This window comes from Ictidomys tridecemlineatus, chromosome X, assembly GCF_052094955.1.
Source record: "Ictidomys tridecemlineatus isolate mIctTri1 chromosome X, mIctTri1.hap1, whole genome shotgun sequence".
NCBI classification, from domain to species: domain Eukaryota; kingdom Metazoa; phylum Chordata; class Mammalia; order Rodentia; family Sciuridae; genus Ictidomys; species Ictidomys tridecemlineatus.
In genome coordinates, this window is record NC_135493.1 from 18863223 (window position 1) to 18888186 (window position 24964).

Here is a 24964-nt window from a genome sequence, read left to right on the forward strand (position 1 = left end):
TTCTTGAGCCCCAGGCTTGTAAAGCTAGACAAATAAAACAGTATTTTGTAGGGGGAGATAGACAACTGTTCAGAGAGATGTGCATAACACACACAACCTGTTTATAATATTAAAGCTTGATTTTCAGAGTAGCATTTCATTAAGTACTGCTGTTCCCTCAGTTTGGAGAGACACATAAAAACAGAAATGAATTGACTCAATAGTTTGTATGTCTTCAATCTTTGTGACAAAAATTGCCTATTATTCAGAGTTAGAACATTTTCCAAAAAAAAAAAAAAAACTAGAGACAGCTGCAAAGACAGGGCTGAAGAGAATGCTCAGGATGAAGGGAAGGCATATAGGTGTTCTAATTTGAAAAGGGGACCCTGCTGTCACCTTTATAATATGGGCCCAGAGCAATTCCAGTTGCTGTGTGGAATTCAGTGATATGAGTGCCACAGCATACACCAAGGACTAGTCCTAAGGCTTTCTCCCTGGGCTAAGGACCACATCAGCAGCGCTTGGTCCTTCAGGAAGAAAGATTTGGAATGTCAGATCAGGAAAATATTCTTTAAATCACAGCATGAATATTGCTGTCTTACAAACAGGGAATCCAGGAATGGGGAAGTGACTCCCTCATAGTCATACAGGTTCTCCTTAGTGTCAGAGTTAAGACATAAGCCTGGGTCTCTGGATTCCCAGCCCTTTGCTCTTGCAACTACCTCCTGTTATCTCAGAGCACGGCAAGCAAATGCAATCTGGAAGCACACTGCTTAGTATGCAAGCCAGCCTGACCTTTGTGCTCTCAGAAGCATCAACCTTTTGTTGGAAACCATGGAAGCATGGTTCTGGGGAAATAATGAAAATCATAGCACTCGGTAGAGACAACCAGAAGTCTTGATCAGACTGCAGAGTTCTCTTCCACGTACTGAATCCCCAACATATGAACACACTGGAACTCAAATTGGTCTAAGAAAGGAGATGGAAAATCAAAGACCTGACAATTTAGCCTATTCTCTTCCTCTTTTGCCTCCTATTCCCAAGAAGCTTAATTCTGGAGAATTGGAGGATTTGTAGTTCAGTTCCTGAGAAGAACAAACTCCTCAGAGCAGAAGTGATACAGCCCAGAACTACAGGAGGCCTCCTGAATGCCTACCAGAGGTGTAGGCCTGGACTTAGGAGAGAACATGGCCTTTGGGATGCACACAGGAAGAATTCCATGGTTCCTAGCTGGAAGTTCTTCAACTCTAGAGGGATCTTCTGAGACTTGTGAAATTTCCTGCTCTTCCCCAAAGACAGTCCCCCCCCCCATTTCCAGGAGCCCTGACATATGAATTCCATCATGAGGGATCCATTTCTTTGTTCCTCTAGCACAAGTAGGATGGAGGAAGGGGTTCCAAATGCAAATATCCTCCAGTGAGCTATTGTATATATTCACACTAGAGAGTTAGCAATATATTAGCTGCCCAGCTCCACCTTGTCCCTTTTTTGGCTCTGCAACTCTCTGGCCCTTTCTCTGAAAGTAAGACTGTGTGTATGCATGCATACGTATGTATGCCACCTGTGCCCAAGTTCCTTTTCACAAGTTCAATGAGTATATCCAGACTTTTCCCTTTACTGCTCATCACCTCCCCCTGCCCTCTACCTAAGGCACTTTCCCATATTCTAATCCCATGAGTTCCTTTTAAAGTATAAATTCAAGAGTTAGTTGCTGAACTCTTCAATGAGTGAACCACTGGTATCAAATATATTTTCCTAAGGACTGCTGAATGTCATCATAATGGTGTTTTAATGGCGGGGGACCCTTACATGGCACCACCAGGAGAGCCACCTACTAGGCAGGCTAAAAAAGTTGACTGTGGGTGTCCAAGAAGGCAGGGACTGCTGGCAAGCTGAGCTTCAGGGCCACCCCCACAGCTTCCCACTCCCTTGCTTCACCTCCTTATTTGCCCTCAGGAAAAGCAGGCCCAGTTCCACAAGCCTGGGGCCATCAGGGAGTCCTTGGGAAAGCTGAGAAGTCCACCTTAGTTGCTGCTCCTGGCTCCTAAGCACGCCTTGACATGATAATTATGGTGTTTCCTGGAGCCTCCTGGAATGTAGCATTCCCAAGAAATCCATTATCCTTTATGCCTACAGCTGGACAAAGGTCCCTCAAGGTCCCCAGTAAGTGTGGGGGCACATGGAAGTTAGCCGGGGCTCCGGATTCTGACAGGAAGTAAGGGCAGAGGCACAGCTTTAAAATGGCCTGAGCTCCTTCCTTAATTGGCCTGTAACTCAGTTGGCACATCCAAGCTTAGGGCAGAAGGTAAATACAACCTCACATTTAGAAATGCCCAAAAGTTTCTATATTGCATCCTCATGGTAATCTGGTTTGTCAAAATGGAGGACAGTATTAGTCCTATTTTAGAGAATAGTAAACTGAGGCTCAGGAAGGACAAGTGATTAACTCAAGGATGCCCAGCAGGGAAGTGGCAATTTCTTAGGACTCCTGACCATTGCTTAGCTTACTGTTTCATTGTACAGAGAGAATAGGAAAGGGATAGAGCAGAGCAAATTAAGGGGAATACTGAGAAAGCCTGGCTCTGGGGGCATATATTACCATCCCAGATCTCAGATCACAGTGTCCCCAGCACCAAAAGCAATACTGTGAAACACTGCTGCCACCCCGTGCCCCTTCAGCAGCACTGGGGTTGAAGTGGTGCATATTCAGTACGAAAACTGAGAGTCCTGATGTACAGCAAGAGCCCCCATTAATTAGAAGAGGACAATAGAGTCCTAAGTTTCCAGGGTCCTTGTCTTGAAGGGACATCCATTCTCTCCTTGTCAATCACTTCATCCCTGGTCCTGCAGCAGAAAAGAGCCTTTTGGACAACATAGCTTGATTACAATCTGTATCTATTTATTAAAAGACACGGTGTTCTAATGAGGGAATGGGTGAATAATACCTGGTTTTCTGGAATTAAACCCTGGGGCTTTTCTCTGTGACTCTGGACACATCCCTAGTCCTCTCTGAGCCAGTGCTCTGTAAGCCTCAGTTTCCTCTTGTATCATATCACTTTTGATTAGATGGTCTCACTCTGATGTCACATTTAGTTACGTATCCATTTATTCAGTGGATCCTACTGAGTGAAGCCTTTCTGCAGGCACAGGACTCTGTGCTGGGGATTCAGCAAGGAGGGAAGAGGGAATCTGCTTTGAAAATGCTCAGATTCCCCTTCTTTAATGTTTCTTTGGTCATGCTTTCTTTTTCATGCTGACTTACCTCTTCAGAAAATGCTCCTGCTTCCGTTGGAGAATGGAAATTGGCAAAGAGAGAGGGAAAAGGTCCAATTTGCGCCTTTGCTATTTTAGGGGAGGTTGAAATTACGAGCCAAAATAGATGCGCTCTCTGGAGTGACCTCTGTTCTCCAAGATAGGAGAAAACCCAGGTCCTCTGCTTGCGAAGTGGCTCGAGCTCTTGGGTGTGAGGCATTATTATATAAATTCAAGCTCGCTCCTGATCCTTAGTACCCTGAGTTGCCTGAAGGGGGGAATGGCACTGCCTGCGTGTGCAGCCCGGGCGCTCGGGCCGCCGCTGCAACCGGAGCAAGGAGCGCCCGCCCGCACCACCTGTCCTCGTCGTCATTCCAGAGTAGAGGCCGAATTGGCAGTGAGCCGGCCTGGGTCGGTCGCTGCCTCAGTCCGCGTGGGCCCTCCTAGGGGTGTGTCTCACGGATTCAACTCCCAGCCGCTCCTGGACGAGCCCCTAAAGGCGTCTTCCTCCCTGGCGGGAGCCGTGCACGCCCCGCTCTTCGCGCTGCTGTCCCGAGGCCGCCGCAGGCGGATGCGCGACCTCAGGCGACGCTGGGACCTGGGCTCCCTCTGCCGGGCCCTGCTCACTCGGGGCCTGGCCGCCCTGGGCCACTCACTGAAGCACGTGCTCAGTGCGATCTTCTCCAAGATTTTCGGCCCCTTGGCCAGGTACGTTCTAGGCGAAAGCTGGGTTCGCTCTCTCCGGCCAGAGAGCGCAGGGGCCATAGGGGGAGGAAAGGGAGGGAAGGCAGGGGAGAAGGGAGGGAAGGGCGCAAAGTTCCAGCTAGCCGGTGGTGGCCAGTCTTGGGGGCTCCGGACCCGAGCAGCGCGCAATTGACCACGCTGCGGCTCCTGTCCCGCTGTTCCGCGGGCATAGGCAGCGCAGTGTCTCCGTTTGCTAGTCGGGCTGCCGGAGGACTCCTTCCCCCCACGGGAACTCTGAAACCCGGGCTCTGAGCTCCTTCGAGGCGGCCACCTGGGTGGGCTACCGAGGCGCGCGGGAGCTAGGATTTGGGACGCGCGGGGCGGGAGCCCGCTAGTTGGGCAGGCAGCAGCGTGAGCGCCAAGGGGGCTGGGGTCAGAAGAACGGGGAGAGTCCAGTGGGCGAAGCACGGTGGGGATAGGAGCCCCTGAGAGTGGAGTCAGAAGCGTGGGGGACCGGACGCAGGGCGTGAGTTGGGGAGCCAGGCGACGGGTACAGGAGGGGTCCTGAGGACACAAAACCTCTTGCAGGGGCTCGGGCGACCTTAGGCAGCGGGAGGGGCAGGCGGCCAGCGGGAAGGAGTCGGGGTGAAGGGGGGGGGTGTGCGGCAGAAGCCACAGCGCTTAGCCTGCCGGGAAGGAAGGAAACGGGGAAGGGCGCCTCCACAGCCGCTGCCGCGGTGGAGTACTCGGTGAGGACTGGAGGGGGAAAGGGGTGCAGCGGCGGCGCCAAGGGGAGGGGGCGGTGCGGGCGCACGGTAAGCGCGGGCTGAGCTGTGGGATTGACGTAACGAGCTTGGGTTTCCCCCAGCGTCGGGAACATGGATGAGAAATCCAACAAGCTGCTGCTGGCTTTGGTGATGCTCTTCCTATTTGCCGTGATCGTCCTCCAATACGTGTGCCCCGGCACAGAATGCCAGCTCCTCCGCCTGCAAGCGTTCAGCTCCCCGGTGCCGGACCCGTACCGCTCGGAGGATGAGAGCTCCGCCAGGTTCGTGCCCCGCTACAATTTCAGCCGTGGCGACCTCCTGCGCAAGGTAGACTTCGACATCAAGGGCGATGACCTGATCGTATTCCTGCACATCCAAAAGACCGGAGGCACCACTTTCGGCCGCCACCTGGTGCGCAACATCCAGCTGGAGCAGCCTTGCGAGTGCCGCGTGGGTCAGAAGAAATGCACTTGCCACCGACCGGGTAAGCGGGAGACCTGGCTGTTCTCCAGGTTCTCCACTGGCTGGAGCTGCGGGCTGCACGCTGACTGGACCGAGCTCACGAGCTGCGTGCCTGCGGTGGTGGACGGCAAGCGCGACGCTAGGATGAGACCGTCCAGGTGAGTGTTTGCCCGCGACAGTGCGGGGCCCTGAAGCACCAGAATGCACCTGGGCCTGCGCGGGCCAAGGGCGGGAAGGCTCTGCTGGCCGCTGCTGGCCGCTGCTGGCTGCTGCTAGGGACTCAAGGCGCACCTTGGCGCCAGGTCTCCTCAGGCTCTATGCATCCTGGCTTACTCCCCCCACCCCTTTGCGGCGCTGTGGCGTCCTCAGGAAGCCTTTCTGTTCTGGCCAGGGACGGCCCGGCTGTCTGTCCAAAGGTTGGCCTGTTTGGTGATGGGGAGTACGTGTGGGGGAAACCAGCCAGCCGAATGGCCCTGATTGAGTGTTCCCTAAGCCTCCACCAGGACAGGACACCACACTCAGATCAGCACTAGAGAGCCTTGAAAAACTGCGCTTTTCATATAATGTCCCTAAGTCTCTCCTCTTTTTCCTCTCCTCTCTGCACCGGGCTCTGAAATCTCCTTTTTGTGTTTTCTTTCTCCTTCTCAAGTGCCCGCATTCTCTTCCACCCTTTTTTCTCGATTCCTTTAGCGAGAAAATTCTTTCTCTCTTGTGTTCCAGATCTTATCTGCTCCTGCTTGCTAGCTTTTCTTCTGTTTTGCTCTCTCCGTTTTTTCTTTGCTCTTTTTCAGCTCTTCTGTCTTTCTGCACGACTTTTATTGCCTCCCCTTCCATGCCCCGCTTTTCCCGGAATAGTGGGGGTCCCTCCACCACTGTTTGCAGACACTCAGGAGAGTTCCTAGTTCTCAGTTGTTCCTCTCGCCACTAGCTGCTCACTGGGCAACCGCGGTGCTTTGCAGAGTGCAAGGGGAATCCCGTGGTCCCAGAGGCGGTCTGGGAGGCTACCATGGACCCCATGAGGGCGTTCAGACACTAGGAACTTATCAAAAATGCTTGAGCCTCAGCACTGAGGGTGGCCAGTCCAGTTTCTGGGAGCTTGGGACTGATGCAAAGAAAGCTGATTTATGAATAGTCTGTAACCAGAAGCAGAGAATTTTCTTCTCTCAACTGCAGTGTCCACTTGCTGGAGGTCATGAAATGCTCTAAAGGGAACATTGAGGTGGTTGCTTGGGGGGGGGGCGGTGGGGGATAAGGGGGGACTACTGTTTCACAGATATCCCTGAAACAAATCTCTGTTGGGGCAGGGAGTCTTGGGAATGGATAAGGTGCAGTTTAGTTGAACCCCTGAACTGGGGGTCTCCAGGTGGTCAAGGATGTGGCTGTATTCCCTACGTCCCCATTTGGGTGACTATGGCTGCCTGCCAACACCCCTCTTTCTCTCCCCCATGTGGGAGCCCCTCAGTGTCCTGGACCAGGCACTGTTTTTTTGCAGATGTATGTTGGGATGCAATGGTCAGTGTGGTTTCTTCTGTCTAGCTGCATGCAGCAATGGAGCCCTCTGATTTCCTGTTCACTGTCGTCCTCCTGCCCTATTTTTCCCTTCCCTCAGTTTACAGTGGCCTTTCTCAAATGCCAGAATTCTGACAGAATCTGTTGAACTTTCATTTTTTTCCTTTCTAGACTAACAGATTTGTTTTTCTATCATAAGAGAGTCTTGGTCCCAGGAAGGTGGCCACTCAATCCTTTGCAAGAATTGTGTAAGTCATTGTCACAACACGATTCTGGTGTTTAAAATGGTCTCAAACAATTTGGCACTATTGAAAATAATCTCATACTGACAGAGCTTGTAGGTGTACTGAGGGGTGGTGGTAATATTAAAAACATCATTAGGGAAAAACTAGAATTTCATAGCCATGACCATGATAGAGAAATAGAAACAAGGTCTTAGCCACCATGGAAGCCACAGCTTTGTCTGGAGTTCCACAGGGCACATGTGTCTTTACTAATTCTTTTGATCATGTAGGTCAGGATGTGATGTCTGTAAACACACATTATTTATGTAGTCTGAATTATCTGTTTGGTAGTTATTGTCCTTTGACAGATTCCTCAAGACATTATCCATAAGAAAACCAGGGTCCCTTAAATGCTTCTTGGATTGTCCCAATTGAAGCAAAATTATTTGTAATAGAATAGGGTTTTATTGGACATTAAAAGGGTGATACCACAGTGCCATCTAGTCTAATTAAAAAAGAACCACGTTTTAAAAAGCCGGAGTTACTGGATTTTACAGTATTTGCAAAAATGAAATAAAATTTTTAGGAGAAATACATTGCTACCTCAAGGGAACCTCTTTATTTCATTAATTCCCATCCACCTCCAGAAATATTCATCTTGAAGAATAGTGATAGCCAAAGGGTTCCAGAATTTCCCAAGGTGCTAACAGATCCCTGCCCGCAGGACCAGTTCTATGAGTTCTGATAATCTATAAGAGCCAAAGTGTGCATGCATGTATGTGACCCAGAGGGTGTATGTGAGCATTCATGTATGTGTGGGAGCTGACAATGGAACAGCAAAGGCAGCTGCATTGGCGATAATTCATAAAGGTGAGATGCTGGTCTCAGGATATGAGTCTGCCTTCCCGGTGATGTTCCTGGGTAGAGCAGCCTCTCCCTGCCAGCTGATGGTCTGTGCTCTGCTGAACTGACGGTAACAACATCCCTGTCTTTTGGGTTTGGAAATTTAAACTCTTTGGCTTAGTTCTAGGTCAGCCATGAACCAGATGTATATTTGACCCAGGATCTGTGTGGCAAGTGCATTCCAATTCATGATGAGCTTTCAAGTTGCTATCTTGGTATTTCTCTGCAAACTTGTACTCTCTTTGAACAAAAGCATCCCCATTTATCAGATCACAAGAAGCCCAAAGAGGCTAAAGGACTTCTTCAAGGTCACTGAGCTCTTTAGTGGCACAGCAGGAGTCTGACTTCATATCTGTTTGACTCAGAGACCTTTGCTCTGTTGATTGCACCTTGATGAACAAGGGTTTTTTACAAAAACACATGAAGTGTTTTCTCTCATACGTAGAAACCAGAGAGGAAAAAGGAAAAGAAAGGTAGTGTGGGCCAGGGATTTCATGAAAATCAAAGGGAGATCAGTAGAGGAAAGAGACCACTGGGTGGGAAGAGGGGAGGGAGAGGGGACATGCTGGGAGGAATATTGGCCAAATTATATGGTTACATTGTGTGCATGAACCAATAGGTAACAAAAAATCCCATCATTATGTGAAACTGTAATGCATGAATAAAAAATGTGGAAAGGAAATAAAAAGGTTGAGTGTAGTACATTCCTCAGATACTGATTATTTGAAAAGGACTGAAATTAATAAAATATATTGGAAAAGACTAAGATTAGGATGGTCAGGAGTCTTAAGTGTAAGCATGACTGAGGTGGTGGATTAAGAAACTTCATCTCAGACAAATAAAATTAACACATACACATACACACATACAATGATATTTCCTATCAGTAATTACCATAGAGTGAACACCAGTAAATGTTAACTGATATTTTTATCATGTACATCATCATCGTCATTAGTAATTTTACACATGTGGGTTTGGATGAGTGATTAGGCCAGGGTTTCCATACCAAGGGATGTAGAAGAACAGATTTCTACATCCCTGAGGTTTTCTGCTCACCAAGAGTGGTCTTCTTGCTAGATTGCACATGGGTTTCTCATTGCCACGGTGAAGATTCCTGCAAAGCCAAGCAGCATAGGGCCTGGTTAGTGAGTGTCAGTAGGAGCCCTCAGTGGCAGCACAGACAACTCTGACCACAGCCTCTCCTCCACATTGCCTGGGAGGTGGGGCATTAGAGGCTGTTGTGGCTATAAGCCAAGACCCTGACTCCTCCTCCTATTTCTACATTTGAGATGCTTCCCTGTCTCTATGGATGGTAAAGTGCTTGGGTGATATATAACTGCTGAATAGAGATGACTGTAGTCACAGTTGCCTGGAGAGGACAAAGAGAGAGGATACTTGACTGGCAAAAGGCTTAAGATTTTATTAAAAATAATATTTCTTAAAAATTAGAAGTTGCATGTTATCCTTCTGTTTGCCAATATGTTGTCTGAGGTCAGAAAATAGTCCTGCTCATTTTAGAATTTCTAAGACCATTTTTAAAAATGTATCAAAACACTGTTGCTCACCAGCTGTTAAAATTCCAAAATTCTATAGGCTTTTCTCAGGCCAAATTCCCTGTGTTTGTAGCCAGCTCTAGTGTGCCACTTGGTCTGTGGGAGGAATTCAGAAGTGGGAAGGAAATTGCACTAACCCTGTTCTTCTTCACTTGGTACTGTGCTGGCTGGCACACACTGGATGGGGGTAGGGTAAGGGTTTATGGCTCTGTGGGTCAAAGAATCTGATTATGCGTTGCATCTTTAGCATCTCTAAAATTTTCAGCAGCTATATGGAAGAGTAACTAATTGTTATCTCAAATCAAGTAGGATATCACAGACAGAAAAGGGCTAAAAGGTTTTTGGAAATAGAGAAATGCTTTCTAGTTTGGCATTCATTCGTTTTAAAAAAGTGGTAAAAGTTTTCTTTCCATTTTTTTTTAAAAGATGGTTCTATACGACAGAGCTGGAACTACAGAGTATGTAAGCCCAATCATGCCTGTACCTGCACTTTTCCCCTTTTTTGATTTTTACAGTGAGGCAAGATGACCCCAGGTTTGTGGTACAGGGTGAGGCAATGAGTGAATAGGTTGGCTTTGTGATCCATCTGGCTGTAAGCTGTTGTACTCTCTGCTTCACTATAGCTGAGGATGTCTTTCTTCAGCCATCTTTGATGAGAGTTCCTGTATTATTGCACCTATTTCATACAAGATGGGGAGAGATCTGCCATGATAACATCTGCAGAATGTCAGCAGTATTAGTTTCCATCTTTGCATGGATGACAGACAGGTAGTTGGAGTTCAACAAAGCTCTGAATTCTCAGGAAGGATGAAAAGCTACTCAGACTCAGCTTCTCTTAATAATTTTAGGTTAGTGCTGTTATGTGGCAATTAGAAAACTAAAGTTTGTCTTTTATGAGTATCTGTCATCAACTGAGACAATGTGAAGTGACATTAAAAGAATAGTGATTCCTTCCCTTTGTCATTCATTAAACAAAATTTTATTAAACTGCCCATTATATTCCAAGGAAGACATGTCATTCTTGGCAATAATGTTTTCAAAATGTCAAACACTTACCAAAATATAGTTAAAAAATAGGAAAGTTACATTGTAGTTTTAGGTCTAATCAGTAAAGTTGGTAGAGTGACTGTTGTGTCCCCAGCATGGTGCTAGCAGTCTGGGGAGATTAGAATCAAGAGAAAGGCAAAAAGCCCAGGTCACCATCTACATTCACAAGTTCATAAAGATTTTAGCATGTAAGGTGCTGCACTGTGTAGTGTAGATGGATTGTGGGGGAGGAACTTTTGTGAATTTGGGCAAATCCTTTTCCCTTTCTTGGCCTTAGGGTGCTCTCTGTAAAATGAGAGATTTATACAAGATGTTTTTGAGAGCCCTTTCCTTTCTAAAGCGCGAGGAATAGCTAGAAAAATGAGAGATCCATCTGAGAAGGCCCCTGGGACTAAGTAGGTTATACTAAAAAAAGGAGGCATTGTGGATAGGCATGGTATCTTCTTGGCATTGTGAGGTCCAGCAGCTTCATCTTCTCAGGTCTGTCTAGAATCAGTGAGGAAAATAATGGTTCCTATTACTTGGGTAAGTAATGGTTGGGGAGTTAGATGGGGGTGAAGTTTCACTTTAGAGGGTCTGGAAAGGTAATGAGAAGGTTGAACCCCAGTGAGTATGAGAAACTCTTGGATGGAAAAAGTTTGAAAATAAGTGAAGAACTGAATCCAGCCAAAAGTACCTCCTAATTCCTAGTCTGGAGTGGAGGTGGTTCCATCCATCAAAATGGAGAGATTGAGACGGGGACCTAAGTTGGGCTGGGATAGGAGGTAAGGAGGTAAGAACTGGGCCTCAGGGGTAGGTTATGGCTTAGACTTGTATATAAGGAATCTGTGAACCCAGATGATCTGAATTCACACTTAGCTTTATTATTTAAATGATAGCTGAAATTCACATATGGGACTCTTAGCCAAGGAAAGGAATGTTTGAATAAAGGAAAAGATCGACAGTTATGATTACATAAAAATGAGAAATGTTCATCTGTCAAAGAAAAAAATCCAAAATGAAAAGGCTTATGTCAAACTGTTGAAAATATGCACAACAATTACAATAGACAAAAGGCTGAAATCTTTCCTGTACGAAGGAATTCTATGAATTGATTATACAAATAAAAGGCATGACCAGATCATATATAGCATGAGGCCCACAACTGGTTTGCAGTTGTGGAAAAAGTATTCAGTAGCACTAGTATTTAAGAAATCAAATTAAAAATTTAAACTTATGATACCTTTTCTTTGTCTAGCTCTGATTTTTAAAAAAATACAACCTACATTACCACTGAACAAAAAATGCTAGTAGCTAGTGCTGATAAGGGTGTGGTTAATGTTACATTTCTTATAAATTATTGGTAGGAATGTAGATTTGAATAAAGGATTATTTGAATAATCATTTTTGGAAAAAATTATGTAATATAAATACAGAACATTTAAATTATCTATTTTTTTAAAAATTCAGTTGTAGATGGGCACAATACCTTTACTTTATTAATTTATTTATATGCAGTGTGGAGAATCAAACCCTGAGCCTCATACGTGTTAGGTAAGTGCTCTACCACTGAGCCACAACCCCAGCCCCTATTTATTTATTTATTTTTTCTTGACCTATAGTGTCTTTCCTGGGATTTTATTGAAAACCATAATCTTATACAAGGTTTTCATTGATTCATTCACTCATTTATTCATTATACAAATATTTAATTAATTCTGTTATTACTGCACCTATTTACTGGGGGTACTGTGAAGAACGAGGTGGAGGGATGGGAGTGTGGCTCAGTGATAGAGCACTTGCCTATCATGTGTGAGTTCCTAGCATTGCAAGGAAAAAAAATTGGAGCAGGCATTGTCCCTGCATTTATAGATTGAGGAAAATAGATATGAAGTAAATTATTAATAACTTAAAATTTTGCAAAGTACCATGGGCATGGGAAGTACAGGGTGTTATGAGAACATATAGTAGCAGAGCAACTGAAGTTAAATTGCCATAAATTGGAAACAATGTGAACATCCATGCAGAAGAGAATGGTTCAAGAAATATCAGTATATTCACTTGAAGGATTACTACCAAATCATTTAAATATCCTTTCATGGAACATGGGAAATTACTAGTGATTTAATGTTAACTAAGAAACAAAAAATCGTGGGCCCTGTTTGATTACAACTATGTTAAAGGAAAAAGAGGGCAGAGGAAGGGGGAGAGAAAGAGAAATCATCTTCCTACTCCTCTCAAACCTCTTGAAACAGACAGGCAGAAAAAATGCCACGATACTAATGGATGTGTTAGTGATTTATTTTCTTATCCTAATTTTCTGAAGGGTTTGAATTTATAAGTATATAGTACATTTATAATAAACATTAACATTTTATAAAATAGTGGTTTTTTATGGCTGTGATAAATTATACTCATGTCTACTTGTTGGTTTCTGAAGTCTATGGCTGGCTATTGTCATTAGTTTCTTGATTTCCTGGTAACCCTTATTGAGGAAGATAGTCTCAGCACAGTTGACTCTCAGACTGAAAGGCAGAGATGCTGTCAGGCATCACCTGCTAATTTTTCTCAAAATGGCTGCTATTTTATTCCCACATAATCTATGGAAATCTTACACCAGTACAATATAGAGATATTTGAATGAATTGCTATTGTTTCTTCTTCATTTAAAAATTAAATTAAACAGAAAATTAACAGTGGTATACAATTGGAAATATAAGGTTTATTCTGCTCAGCCAGAGACTTTTAAGATAGCCTGACTTTGTGGGGCACAGTGGCACATGCCTGTAATCCCAGTGGCTTGGGAGGCTGAGGCAGGAGGATCAAGAGTTCAAAGGCAGCCTCAGCAATGGCTAGGTGCTAAGCAACTCAGTGAGATCCTGTCTCTAAATAAAATACAAAATAGGGCTGGATGTGTGGCTCAAGTGGTCAAGTGCCCTTGAGTTTAATGTCCAGTACCCCACCCAAAAAAATAAAAAATGAATAAAAAAAGATAGCCTGGACTTTAGTCCTCTTTTCAAGTGGACTGATGGCCTAGCTGAAAAGAATAAAGGCTTGGGGGTGGTCAAGGGTTGTGGGTCTAAACATCCATAACTGACAGCTCAGATCAGTGCATACTCTCAGAAGAGGAGTCCACTGTGAGGCAGTGTCCTCCTGGTGCAATTTCACTGCACAAGAGTATAACCCTTAATTAACCATAAATTAAACTGATTAGAACACTTCTTCTGCCCCCATCCCCTAAAAAGAACACTTTTCCCCCACATATTTTAGATATCTGATATTTTGGATATATATATATATATATATATATATATATATATATATATATATGCATATAATCTTATTGTTGAAGCTCCATTGAAACTACACCCCTTATAAGTTATTTTGACAGTGTAAAGAACACGCTTCACAGTGGAAAAGCTAATATTGACATTCTATGACACGTAAAATGAAATATTTAGTCATTGAGTTTAGAAAGAAAAGCATGAATGGGAATTTCGTCCTTTCCATTAAAGGATAATGAATAATCCATTTAATGGTATGTGTCATGTAAAACAATGTGATTATAAGCTTAGAGAAATATTTGTCTAAACTTTGGTAAAATATTTCTTGGCAAAAGAGCTTTTCTTGTTCTACTACCTATTGGACTTTACAGATTATTTAGTTGGTCTTATTGCATCCCGTTTGTTATTTCTGCCATTTTGCCTCTAAGAACAGTGTTGAAGACTTTGACACATTTCATAGAATTACACTAAATAAATCTGTCTTGCACATTCTACTGTGCTTTTTCTGGAATATTATAAATATTCAAATATAGACACACATGCAGATTCAAAGTAAAATTCAATACATGCAAATTCTGCATAAATTTCATATTTATAACAGCAATAGTTTTGAACTTGTTATCCTATGATATAAACGTATCAAATATGAGCTCATGGGAATTACCAATAAATATATTTTTCTGATTAAACTGTGAGCTTTTTTTTAGTCACAATTTATGTTTCAATTCTGGGTTATATTATAAGAGAATAATTTGCAGTTCATTTACTCTGAATTGTCAAGAATCGCGTTCTCCCCTGATGTAAATGTCTGCAAAGAAGACTTCTTATTCAGTTTGATTGCTTTTTAAATTTTACTAGCAGAGAAGCCGTAGTGAGCCTGAGAGAGTTGGTCTGTTTCCTTTCTTGTGACGAGTTAAGTCCCAATGAATCACTTCCATGAACTTTTCTGTAGGAATACAGAGCAATTGAAACATGCAATGTATTGATTTACATCAAATAAATTAGACCTGTGTGCACCATTCCCTGCATTAATTGACTCTTCCCTGTAACTGTACTAATAAGGACAAATCTTCAGCAGAGTATCAGCTCTGATTCACTCATGGAGATTCTTGGGCTTTTGCTCACTTGCTACAGGACTGCAGATGCAAGCAAGGCAATTGACTTTGATGACCATGTTATAAATAGGCAACCCAGGGATACTTTAAAAGGAACCTTTCATGATGATAGTCAACTGCTCAGTTATTACATTAAATAGAACTTGACTGAACTCACCAGTTAAAAGATACAAATTATCACAATGGAGGAAAATACAAAATCCAGCTCTATGTTGTATATAAGACAAAGCATTAAGAACACAGAAAGGATTGGAATAATTAGACAATGTAAAGTCTAACCAGAAGGAAGCTGATATATATATATACAGAATTTAAATCAAACCTCTATTGGAGATAAATAGTCATTGAATAATGATTAAAAGTTCAATTCTTCAGATAACAATTCTAAACTTGCATAATGTTAATATAATAGTTTTGAGATACATTAAGCAAAAGTTGACAGGTCTATAAGGAGAAATTCTGAAATTTATTGATCTCTTTTGGAAATTGATATATGAAATGAAAAAAATGGATAAGGATACAGAAGATTTGAACAACACGAGTTCTATATAATGAAAAAAATATATATATATACACACACACATATGTATGTACATACATACATACACATAATATACATATGTATTTGTGTCATGTTGGGAAATTACATCATATTCTTAAGCACATGTGGAACACTTTTGAAAATAGACTATATAAGAAAACCTAAAGTTAGTCTTGAAAACCTTAGGTGAAGGAATTATCTTAAAGACTTTACTATTGGAGAATATGCAGTGCTTAATAATTAAATGTTGTTACTCATCAGGCAGGAACAAGGGATTGGGTTATACCTGAATGCATGTAAAGGAGTGTCAGTACTGTGATGCAGTTGTTTTTGTTTTGCTAGTTTTTTTTTTTTTTTTTTTTTTTTTTACCAGGAATTGAACCCAGGGGCACTTCCACTGAACCACATCCCCAGCTCCCCCCTTTAAATATTTTATTTAGACAGGCCTTACTAAATTGCTGAGGCTGACTTTGAACTCATGATCCTCCTGCCTCTGCCTCTGGAGCCTCTGGGATTACAGCCTTATGCCACCATGCCCAGCTCCTCCCTAAATTGCTGAGGCTGGCTTTGAACTTGTGATCCTTCTGCCTAGCCTCCCTAGTCACTGGGATTACAGACCTGAACCACCACACCCAGAAGTACTCTGATGGATTTGGAGGTATCACCAATCCTTCACTGACTACATGGAGTTTCTTAATTTACATGTAAAAGCTAAAAACTCCAAAATTTAGGCAAAGAAAAGTGCTGCAAAATTATGCATTCATCCAGGTAGCTTCATCTGATTGTCCATAAAGATTTATATTATTTTGGGTTTTTACTGAGCCAGGCCCTGCACAATGCACATAACATATATTTTCTCATTTAATCCTCAGAAAACCCTTTGTTTTCAAAATCCATTTAAAGATGAGAAAACAAAGACTTGAACAAGACATTTAGTCTGCCCAAATCTACACAGCTGGACACTATTGAAACAGGCATTTGAGACCAATTGGGACACCTGGCCTGTCTCGTATCTTTCAATGCCTACTAAATTCTCAGAAAAATCTCCCAAAACCTTTCTCTCTCTCCCTCTCCCTCTCTCCCTCTCTCTCTCTCTCTCTCTCTCTCTCTCTCTCTCTCTCTCTCTCTCTCCCTCTCCCTCTCTCTCTCTCCCTCTCTCTCTCTCTCTCTCGGTGATGGTGTCCATACAAGCTTAGTGGAATGGAGACCTGAAGTGACGATCCGAAGATATTAGGATCAAACACATTAGCTGATTGCTTTAAAGCATCTTTTTTAACATTTTTAATAAAAACTGCAATTTAAAATGAACTCTTCAGCTTTGTTTTTGCCCTCTTAAATAAAAATTTCAATATCCAAATTATTTCAGATACCTTCAAGTCTGATTTACATAGAAGAATGATGTTATAGAGGAAATAAAATACTAAAGGAGCTGGATGTGGTGGAGTGCCTACATTCCTAGCATTTGGGAAGCTGAGGTGGCAAGATCACTTCAGCTCATGAATTGGAGACCAGCCTTGGCAACATAATGAGGCTCTAGCTAAACAAACCAACAAACAAACCAATAACAACAACAAAAGAAGCCAAATCTAAACAACAACAACAACAATGAAAGAAAGGAGCTATGTTAGAGGAAATATTTTTTTTTTCCAAATACAGAAAATGAGGACCTTAACTGTTTTAATTTTTTCCCCATGTGAACTGAAATATGGTGTACATACTAAGCAGGATCTGTAAGGGGCCAAAGCCTGTCACTTTTTCTGGAATGTTGCCAGTTGTTTCATTAGCAATGTCAGATGCATTGCTTTGACCAATCATGACCTGTTTCTATAAATGAGCATCCTTTTTTTTTTTTTTTTTTTTTTTGCTGCAATTTGGTCTGTGTAGACTCAGCCTTTGGGAAGTAGTTTAGTTCAGCCAGGGAAGTTCGTGTAATCTGGGACCAGTTAGACCAGAGAAATAAAGATACTTTCTTTCAAAACAGAATGAGGGGTACCAGAAAAAAAAAGAATCCTGAAGGCTATTCTTATAGAGGGTGCTCATCATGAAGATAATAAGAATGTATTTCGTTGCTGAAATAATCAAGTGAGGATAGCAGATTCCCGTAGAAGTGCCTATTCCCACTGTTTCATAAGCAGCTTTAGAAAAATGTCATTAAAGAGAATATGCAAATTAGTATGGGTCTGCCAGCCTGACAGATATTATTAGAGTGGGTGGCAAAGAAATTAGGTGGAAGACATGGCAGAATGGTCAAGAGACACCCAGTGTAGCCAGAGGCCTTGGGTTGATAGCTACTTAAGCAGATGCCTCATGGCTGAGACTTTGCTAAGTGAAAGATTAACTAACAAAATACCTTAAAGGTTGATAAACCATTTCAGCCTATTTCCCAGATACTCCAAAGCTAAAAAATAGTTTCTGTTTTTTTGTGATTGGTTTCGCTAAAAGTGGTATGGTTTTAGAGTATAATAGACTACGTCCAACTCATTAAAGCAATGTTGAAACAAAACATTTTGGAGTGGATGATGCTTAGTAGTGTGAAAAATTACTGAAATAAAAATTTTAATGGAAATTATTTTACACATAAACATACTATAAGATTAATGAAAGACAATTAGACTAATAAGAATATGAAGCTGGAGCAATTTTTTTAAAAAAATCACATTATTGGATAAAATGGTCTATGCATATTTCTCTTTTTAGTCAAAGGCATCTACCACCCTCAGTTTGTTATTTGTGACTTGGAAGAAAAAAGAAAGAAAGAAAATTAAGTGGGGGGGAGGGATCAATTGAGATCATTTGAACATTCATATAGCATTTTATAATTTTCTAGCAGTTTTTGTATTTGTCACCATATGGGTGTACATTAAATCTGCTTCTCTCTCTCATTTATATGTTTATGAAGTTATAAAGTTATACACATGCACACAAAAATAATTAAGCAAGTGATGTGTGTTTGACAATGTTTGGTGACTTAATGCCAATTACAAGGGGAGGGGAAAGTCTTGCTTTCCTAATCCAATTGCTCCCATGCTTTTGGTTTATGCACTTAAAGACAGAAACCATTTAAAGTGCCAGAATTTGCATACATGCTGCCTTGAGTGAGACTTCTATTTATTCCAGATGGTCTTGAAAAAATTATTAGTGAGGGGTTTAGAGACCTGGATGGCATGAGATCCATTAGGGTGAGACTGAAATCACATTTGTCGATTCCAGCAGTTCCTCCTGTGTGGAAGGGATGTGCTTTTCATAGAGGAAGAACTAAAGGTGTGTGGTTCAGCTAGACTGTTTAATGCAACCAGATTAGCTCAGCTCAGCTCAATGAGGGTATCCTGTGTTGCAGGCATTGTTAGAAAAGTGTCTCATGATTTTCCAGAGTTCAGCTGAATGCTGGGTAAAAGGCTGCACACTGGATTTATATGCCTGGAACATAGCTAGCAGTTTCTTTGATAATCATGCCCCCTTTTAAAAACTGGGTTACATTGGACTGTACCCCAAGATTGTGAGAGTATGTTGTAATGTTCCCCATTGAATGTCAGGTTTGTTTTACTTTTGGATCATAGTGATGTAACTATTATTCACTTCAGGACAGTTATGTTCTAGTGTCCAGGGACTGGGTGTGGGGTCTCAGGTTGTGATCTTTGGCTGGAAATATCTTCTCTAAAGAATTTTGGAGAGATCATGTTTCCATGCTGATACCAAAGAAGCAGGGACCACAAAATTCAGTTCTTCCGGTTTGTTAGGCTCTTACTCCAGGATGCTGCACTTTCTGGTTTACCCAGGGGAGCTTTTGCTCCCATATGCCAAGATGGAAAGATCTGAGTGCCACAGAGCTTGAGGGGCACACTCTATCATTTGGATCTTGATTGTATACCTTGATGGTCTCTGAATTTAGTGCATCACAAGAAACCAGGGAGGAAGAAAAATAGATGTTCTCCCCAAAGTCTAAGGAGTATTTCTATACTGGAGATATGGTTAAGAGTTTCAGTTGAAATATAAGAAGCCAAGATTGGGTCTGAGGAAGAGAAATACAATTGGGTAATAAGCGGATTTTCACCACAATTTAATGGCAGACTGCCTTTTAGTGACTCTGCCTTCCCACTCCAAGATGTAGCCACTGGTTGACTGCATTGGCCATGGCTGAAGAAGCTTTGGGAACCATCAGTGCACCCATTTGTGCTTCAGAGCCGTTGAGAGGGAATGGCTGCATGCAACCAGTAGCAGCTTTAGTGATGAGAACCTCAGAAGTCAGGGTCCTTAATGCCTTTCAACTCTGGAATAGCATGGTTCTGCTGGATACAGAGTGAGAGCTGGTTTGGGCAGCCTTCTTTGATTCAGCATCATGGCCTTGGGATTCATCCAGGCTGTTGCATGGAGTAATGATTTGTTCGTTTTTATTTCTCAACAATATTCCATGGTAAGTACGTACCGCCGTTTAACTGTTCACCCGTTGAAGGACATCTGAGCCGATTCCAGTATGAATAAAGCCATTCTGAACATTCATGTGCAGGCTTTTGTGGAGTGACGAGTGTTCATTTCTCTAGGATAAATGCTCACAAATGCACTTGCTGGGTTGTTTGCTAATTACACACTTAGTTTTATAAAAAATTGCCCAACTGTTTTCCCAAGTGGCTGTATACCATTTCACATTTCTACTAGCAATATATGAGTGATCCGTTTTCCTGCTGATCTTTGCCAGCAATTGCTGTCATCAGTTTTTAAATTTCAACCATTGTGATATGTGTGTACTAAAATCTCATTGTGGTTTTAATTTTTTTTCTCTTAATGGCTAATGATGTTCAACATCTTTCACATGCTTGTTAGCCATCTGTATATCCTATTTGGTGAAATATCTGTACATGCTATTTGCCTGTATTCTAATTGGATTCTCTGTATTTTTCATTTATTATTATTATTATTATTTTTGGTACAAGAGATTGAATGGAGGGGTACTTAACCACTGACACACATCCCCAGCCCTTTTTATTTTATTTTATTTTTTTTATTTTGAGGCAGGGACTTGCTAAGTTGCTTAGGGCCTCACTAAGTTGTTGAGTCTGGCTTTGAACTTGTGATCTTCCAGTCTAGCCCCCTGAGATGCATGTACCACCATGCCCAGTTCTCTGTATTTTTTTAAATATTGAGTTTTCAGTGTTTTTAAAAAATATATTATCTGTATTAGTCCTTTTTCAGTTATGTTGTTTGAAAATATTCTCTCTTAGTTCATGGCCTGTCTTTTCATCTTCATATGATATTTGACAGAGAAAAATATTTAATTTTGGTGAGGCCTAATTTATCCTGTCTTCCTTTTGTGGATCATGCTTTTAATGTCAAGTTTAAGAATTTTTTTTTCCTAGCCCTTAGATCTTGAAGATTTTCTCTTGTGATTTTTTTTCTTAAAGTGTTATAACTTGCACATTTGAGTCTATGTTACCTTTTAAAGTGGTGGTACATCCCTGTCATCCCAGCTACCTCTCAGGAGGCTGAAGCAGGAGGATTACAAGATTGAACCCAGCCTCAGCAACTTAGTGGAACCTTGTCTGAAAATTAGAATAAATAAGAAGGACTGGGAATATGGCTCTATGGTAAAGTACCCCAGGTTCAGTTCCTAGCACCCTCCCCAAAAGTCATTCTTATTTATACATATTTCACACAAATAATATATGCATATAAAGTGTACAATACAGTACTTTCACATATTTTCACAGTGTTGTGCAACCGTCAAATTCTAAAACATTTTCATCATTACCCAAAGAAAGCCATATTCATTAGCAGTCACTGCTCATTCTCCCACCCCACCCCGGTCACCACTAATCTACTTTGTGTTTCTGGATTTGCCTATTCTGGAATTTTCATATATATAGAATCAATGATATTGACCTTTTGTTTTTTTTTTTTTTTTGAGGGGGTGGTACCAGGGATTGAACACAGGGTCACTTAACCACTGAGCCATATCCCTAGCCCTATTTTTTTTTTTTTTTTATTTAGAGACAGTGAGTGTCTCACTGAATTGCTTAGGGCCTCACTAAGTTGCTCAGGCTGTCTTTGAACTTCCCATCCTCATGTCTCAGACTCCCGAACTGCTGGGGTTATAAGTGTGCACTGCAGTGCCTGGTTTCTTTTATTTGGCATGATTTTGAGGTTCATCCATGTTGTACCATTTATCAGCACTTTATGACTTTTGTGGCTGAATAATATACTATTATATGGAGGTACCACATTTTGTTTATCTACTCATTAGTTGGTGAACATTTGGGATATATCCAATTTTTGGCATTTTGAGTAATGCTACTATGAACATTTATGTATAAGTTTTAGTGAGAGCATATGTTTTCAATGGTCTGGATTGGAACTGCTGAGTCATATGGTAAGTCTATGTTTAACCTTTTGAGAAACTGCTAGTTTTCCAAAGCAGCCAAATCATTTTGTATTCCTGTCATCAGCATGAATTTCTCTAATTTTCCAATTCCTCAATAATTATTATTGCCTGTATTTGTTTTAATTGTAATAAAATACACACAGCATAAAGTTTATCATTAGTGACATTTAGCACATTCAGTGTTGTGTTCAAGGACATTTTCATATCCCCAAAGTAAACCCCATACCCACTAAGCACACACTTACTCCCCATTTTCCGCTCTCCCCAGGCCCTAACAACCACTAATTGTTTTCTGTCTCTGAATTTGCCAAATCTGGATGTGTCATATCAATGCAATCACACAATATATGGTGATTTGTGTCTGGCTTCTCTTACTTGGTGTAATGTTTTCAGGGTTCATTCATGACTTGGTATCTTGTATCTTTTTGATTATAACTGTCCTATAGGTGGGCAATAATAGCTCACTGTGATTTTTTAAAATATATTTATTTTATAGTTTATAGGTGCACACAATTCTTTATTTTTTATGTGGTGCTGAGAATAGAACCCAGTGCCTCATGCATGCCAGGTGAGCACTCTACTTCTGAGTCACAGCCCCAGTCCTTATTGTGATTTTTATTTGCATTTTTCTGAAGGCTAATGATAGTGAATTTTCATATGTACAGGATCAATTATAACGGCCTTTTGTGTCTGATTTCTTTTATTTAGCATGTTTTGTTTTAGCTGGTTTAGAATACCTACCAGCTAATGAACAGATAAAAAAAAATGTGGCATCCCCATGTAATGAAATATTATCCATCCACAAAAAGTATTGAAATACTGATATATGCTATAACATGGATGAATCTCAAAAACATGTTAAATAAAATAAACATATTATTCATGGGTTTATTGATCATTCAAATATCTTCTTTGGAGAAATATCTATTAGGTACTTTGCCATTTGTGTGTGTGTGTGACTTAAAAAATGTTTTAGTACTGAGTTAAGTTTTCTTTGTATGTTCTAGACACAAGTGTCTTAGAACATATATGCTTTCCAAATCCATTCAGTGGTTGTTGCTTAAATTTACTGAAGGTATACATTGAAGCACAAGACTTTTAAATTTAGGTGAAGTCTAATTTAACTTTTTCTGTCTCTTGTGAAGGCTTTGCCTAACCCAAGATCATGAAAATGCGCTACTATATCTTCTAAGATTTTATAGTTTTAGCTTATACATTAAGGAGGGGCTGGAGATGTAGCTCAGTGGTAGAGCGCTTCCTAGTATGCATGAGGCCCTGGGTTCAATCTCCAGTACAGTAGAACAAAACAACAAAACCCCCCAAATCCAACAAAACTAAAACATTAAAGTAATTTTGAGTTAACTTTTGTGCATATTCTAAAAAAAAGATCCAAGTTTTTTCTGCTTTGTGTAGATATAGGTTGTCCCAGCATCACTGGTTGAATAGGTAATTTTTACTTATCAAATTGGCTGGATATCTTTGTTGAAAATCAATTGTCCAATAATAGATAAGTTTATTTCTGGAATCTTGTCTACTTTAACTGTTGTTATGCGAATGCATAATGTTGACTATTGTTGCTTTTTAGTTAGTTTTGAAATCAGGAAGTTTGAACTCTCCATTTTCCCTCCTTTGTGTAGATGCTTTGATCTATGCTGAGTACCTTGAATTGTATTATGAATTTTAGGATCAGTTTACCAATATCTGCAAAGAAGCCAGCTGTTATTATGTTAGGAATTGTGTTGAATCAGTAGATTAGTTTGGGTGAGTATTTTTCTATGAATAATGTTAAGTCTTTTTTATATATGTTCATATATTTTTTCTTTAGTTGTTTATGGACTTTTATTTATTTATGTATGTATGTATGTATGTATGTATGTATGTATGTATGTATGTTTATGTGGTGCTGAGGATTGAACCCAGTGCCTCACACATGCTATACAAGCTCCCTGCCACTGAGCCACAAACCCAGCCTGAGTCTTTTAAGTCTTTTAAGCTTCTCTTTCCTTTTGCTTAGATCTTCTTTAATTTTTCAATGCTGTTCTGTAGTTTTTATAAGTTTTACTGTTTTGTTATTTATATTCATAAATATTTTACTCTTTTTGATGCTATTGCAAGTGGAATTGTTACCTCAATTTTATTTTTGGATTGTTGCTAATGTATAGAAAGACAGTTGATTTTTAATTATTGATTTTGTATGCTATAATCTTGCTGAACTCATTATAGTTTTAATAGTTTATTAGTGTATTCCTTATGATTTTCTGTATATGACATCATGCTGTCTGTAACTTTCTTGGCTAGAATCCCCAGCACAATATGGTATAGAAGTGGTGAAATGGGCTTCCTTATCTTGTTTCTGATGTCATAGGGGGACATTAAATGTTACCTGTAAGTTTTTCCTTGATGTGTTTGATAACATTGAGGAAGTTCTCTTTTATTTTTAGTTTGATGAGTGTTTTTTTTTTAAAAAATATAAATCAGTGAGTGAATGTTGTCTTTTTGTCAGGTGATATTCTCTATCTATTGAGATACTCAATGTTTTGCCTTAATTGGCACTCAGGTATTGAACCAGCCTTTCATTCCAGGGGTTAAATACCCCTTGGTAATAGTGAAAAATCCTTTTTATGTTGCTGGATTGGTTTGCTTGTGTTTTGTTGAAGATTTATGTATCTATATTAATACGGGATGATGGTTGAGTTTTCTTGTGATGTCTTTGTCTGGTTTTGATATTGGACAATGCAGGTCTCATAGAATGAGTTGAGAAGTGATTTCTCCTGGTTTTTGACTGAGTTTGGAAAACCTTGGTATTAATTTTTCTTTTAGATTTTTCATGGGTAAAATTCACTAGAATCTATCTTGGTCTGAATTTTTCTTTGATAATAATCTTAATTGATTATTATTTCAATTACTTTTTGTAGTTCAGTTCAGATTTTCTTTTTGAGTTAAATTCAGTAGTTTATATCTTTCTAGAAACTTGTCCATTTTTTTGATGGCTAGTCTTTATTGAACATTCTAGTCCTATGGTAAGTGTGTACATGCATGAAAGAAAACACAATGATTTTAGGTTAACATTTGGTATAGTAATTTCTTTTTTAATTGATTTTACTTTTTAAATACATGATTTCCAACCCTTTCTTTCTGCATATAGGCATTTCAAGACATAATTAAGTATAATTGTATAATAAACCAGGTTTTTTGATTATTTTATTTTTATTGTGGTGCTGGGGATTGAACCCAGGGCCTTGTGCATGCAAGGCAAGCACTTACCAATTGAGCTATATCCCCAGCCCCA

General features: G+C 40.8%; 1 protein-coding gene across 7 annotated transcripts in view; it reads left to right on the forward strand.

The window, feature by feature from the left end:
- The first annotated feature begins 3474 nt into the window (after positions 1 to 3474).
- Hs6st2 (heparan sulfate 6-O-sulfotransferase 2) overlaps positions 3475 to 24964 on the forward strand; it is a 287562-nt gene continuing 266072 nt past the window's right edge. For 2 of the 7 annotated variants that reach the window (XM_040285658.2, XM_040285655.2), the window contains exons 1-2: positions 3476 to 3939; positions 4784 to 5302. In XM_040285658.2, the coding sequence (XP_040141592.2) occupies positions 3512 to 3939; positions 4784 to 5302 (947 nt within the window). In that variant the 5' untranslated portion in view covers positions 3476 to 3511. Of the gene's footprint in view, positions 3940 to 4053; positions 4251 to 4416; positions 4442 to 4560; positions 4665 to 4783; positions 5303 to 24964 lie in introns of those variants that run through there. The other 5 variants (XM_040285651.2, XM_005337691.4, XM_040285669.2 and 2 more) reach the window with 5 other exon arrangements.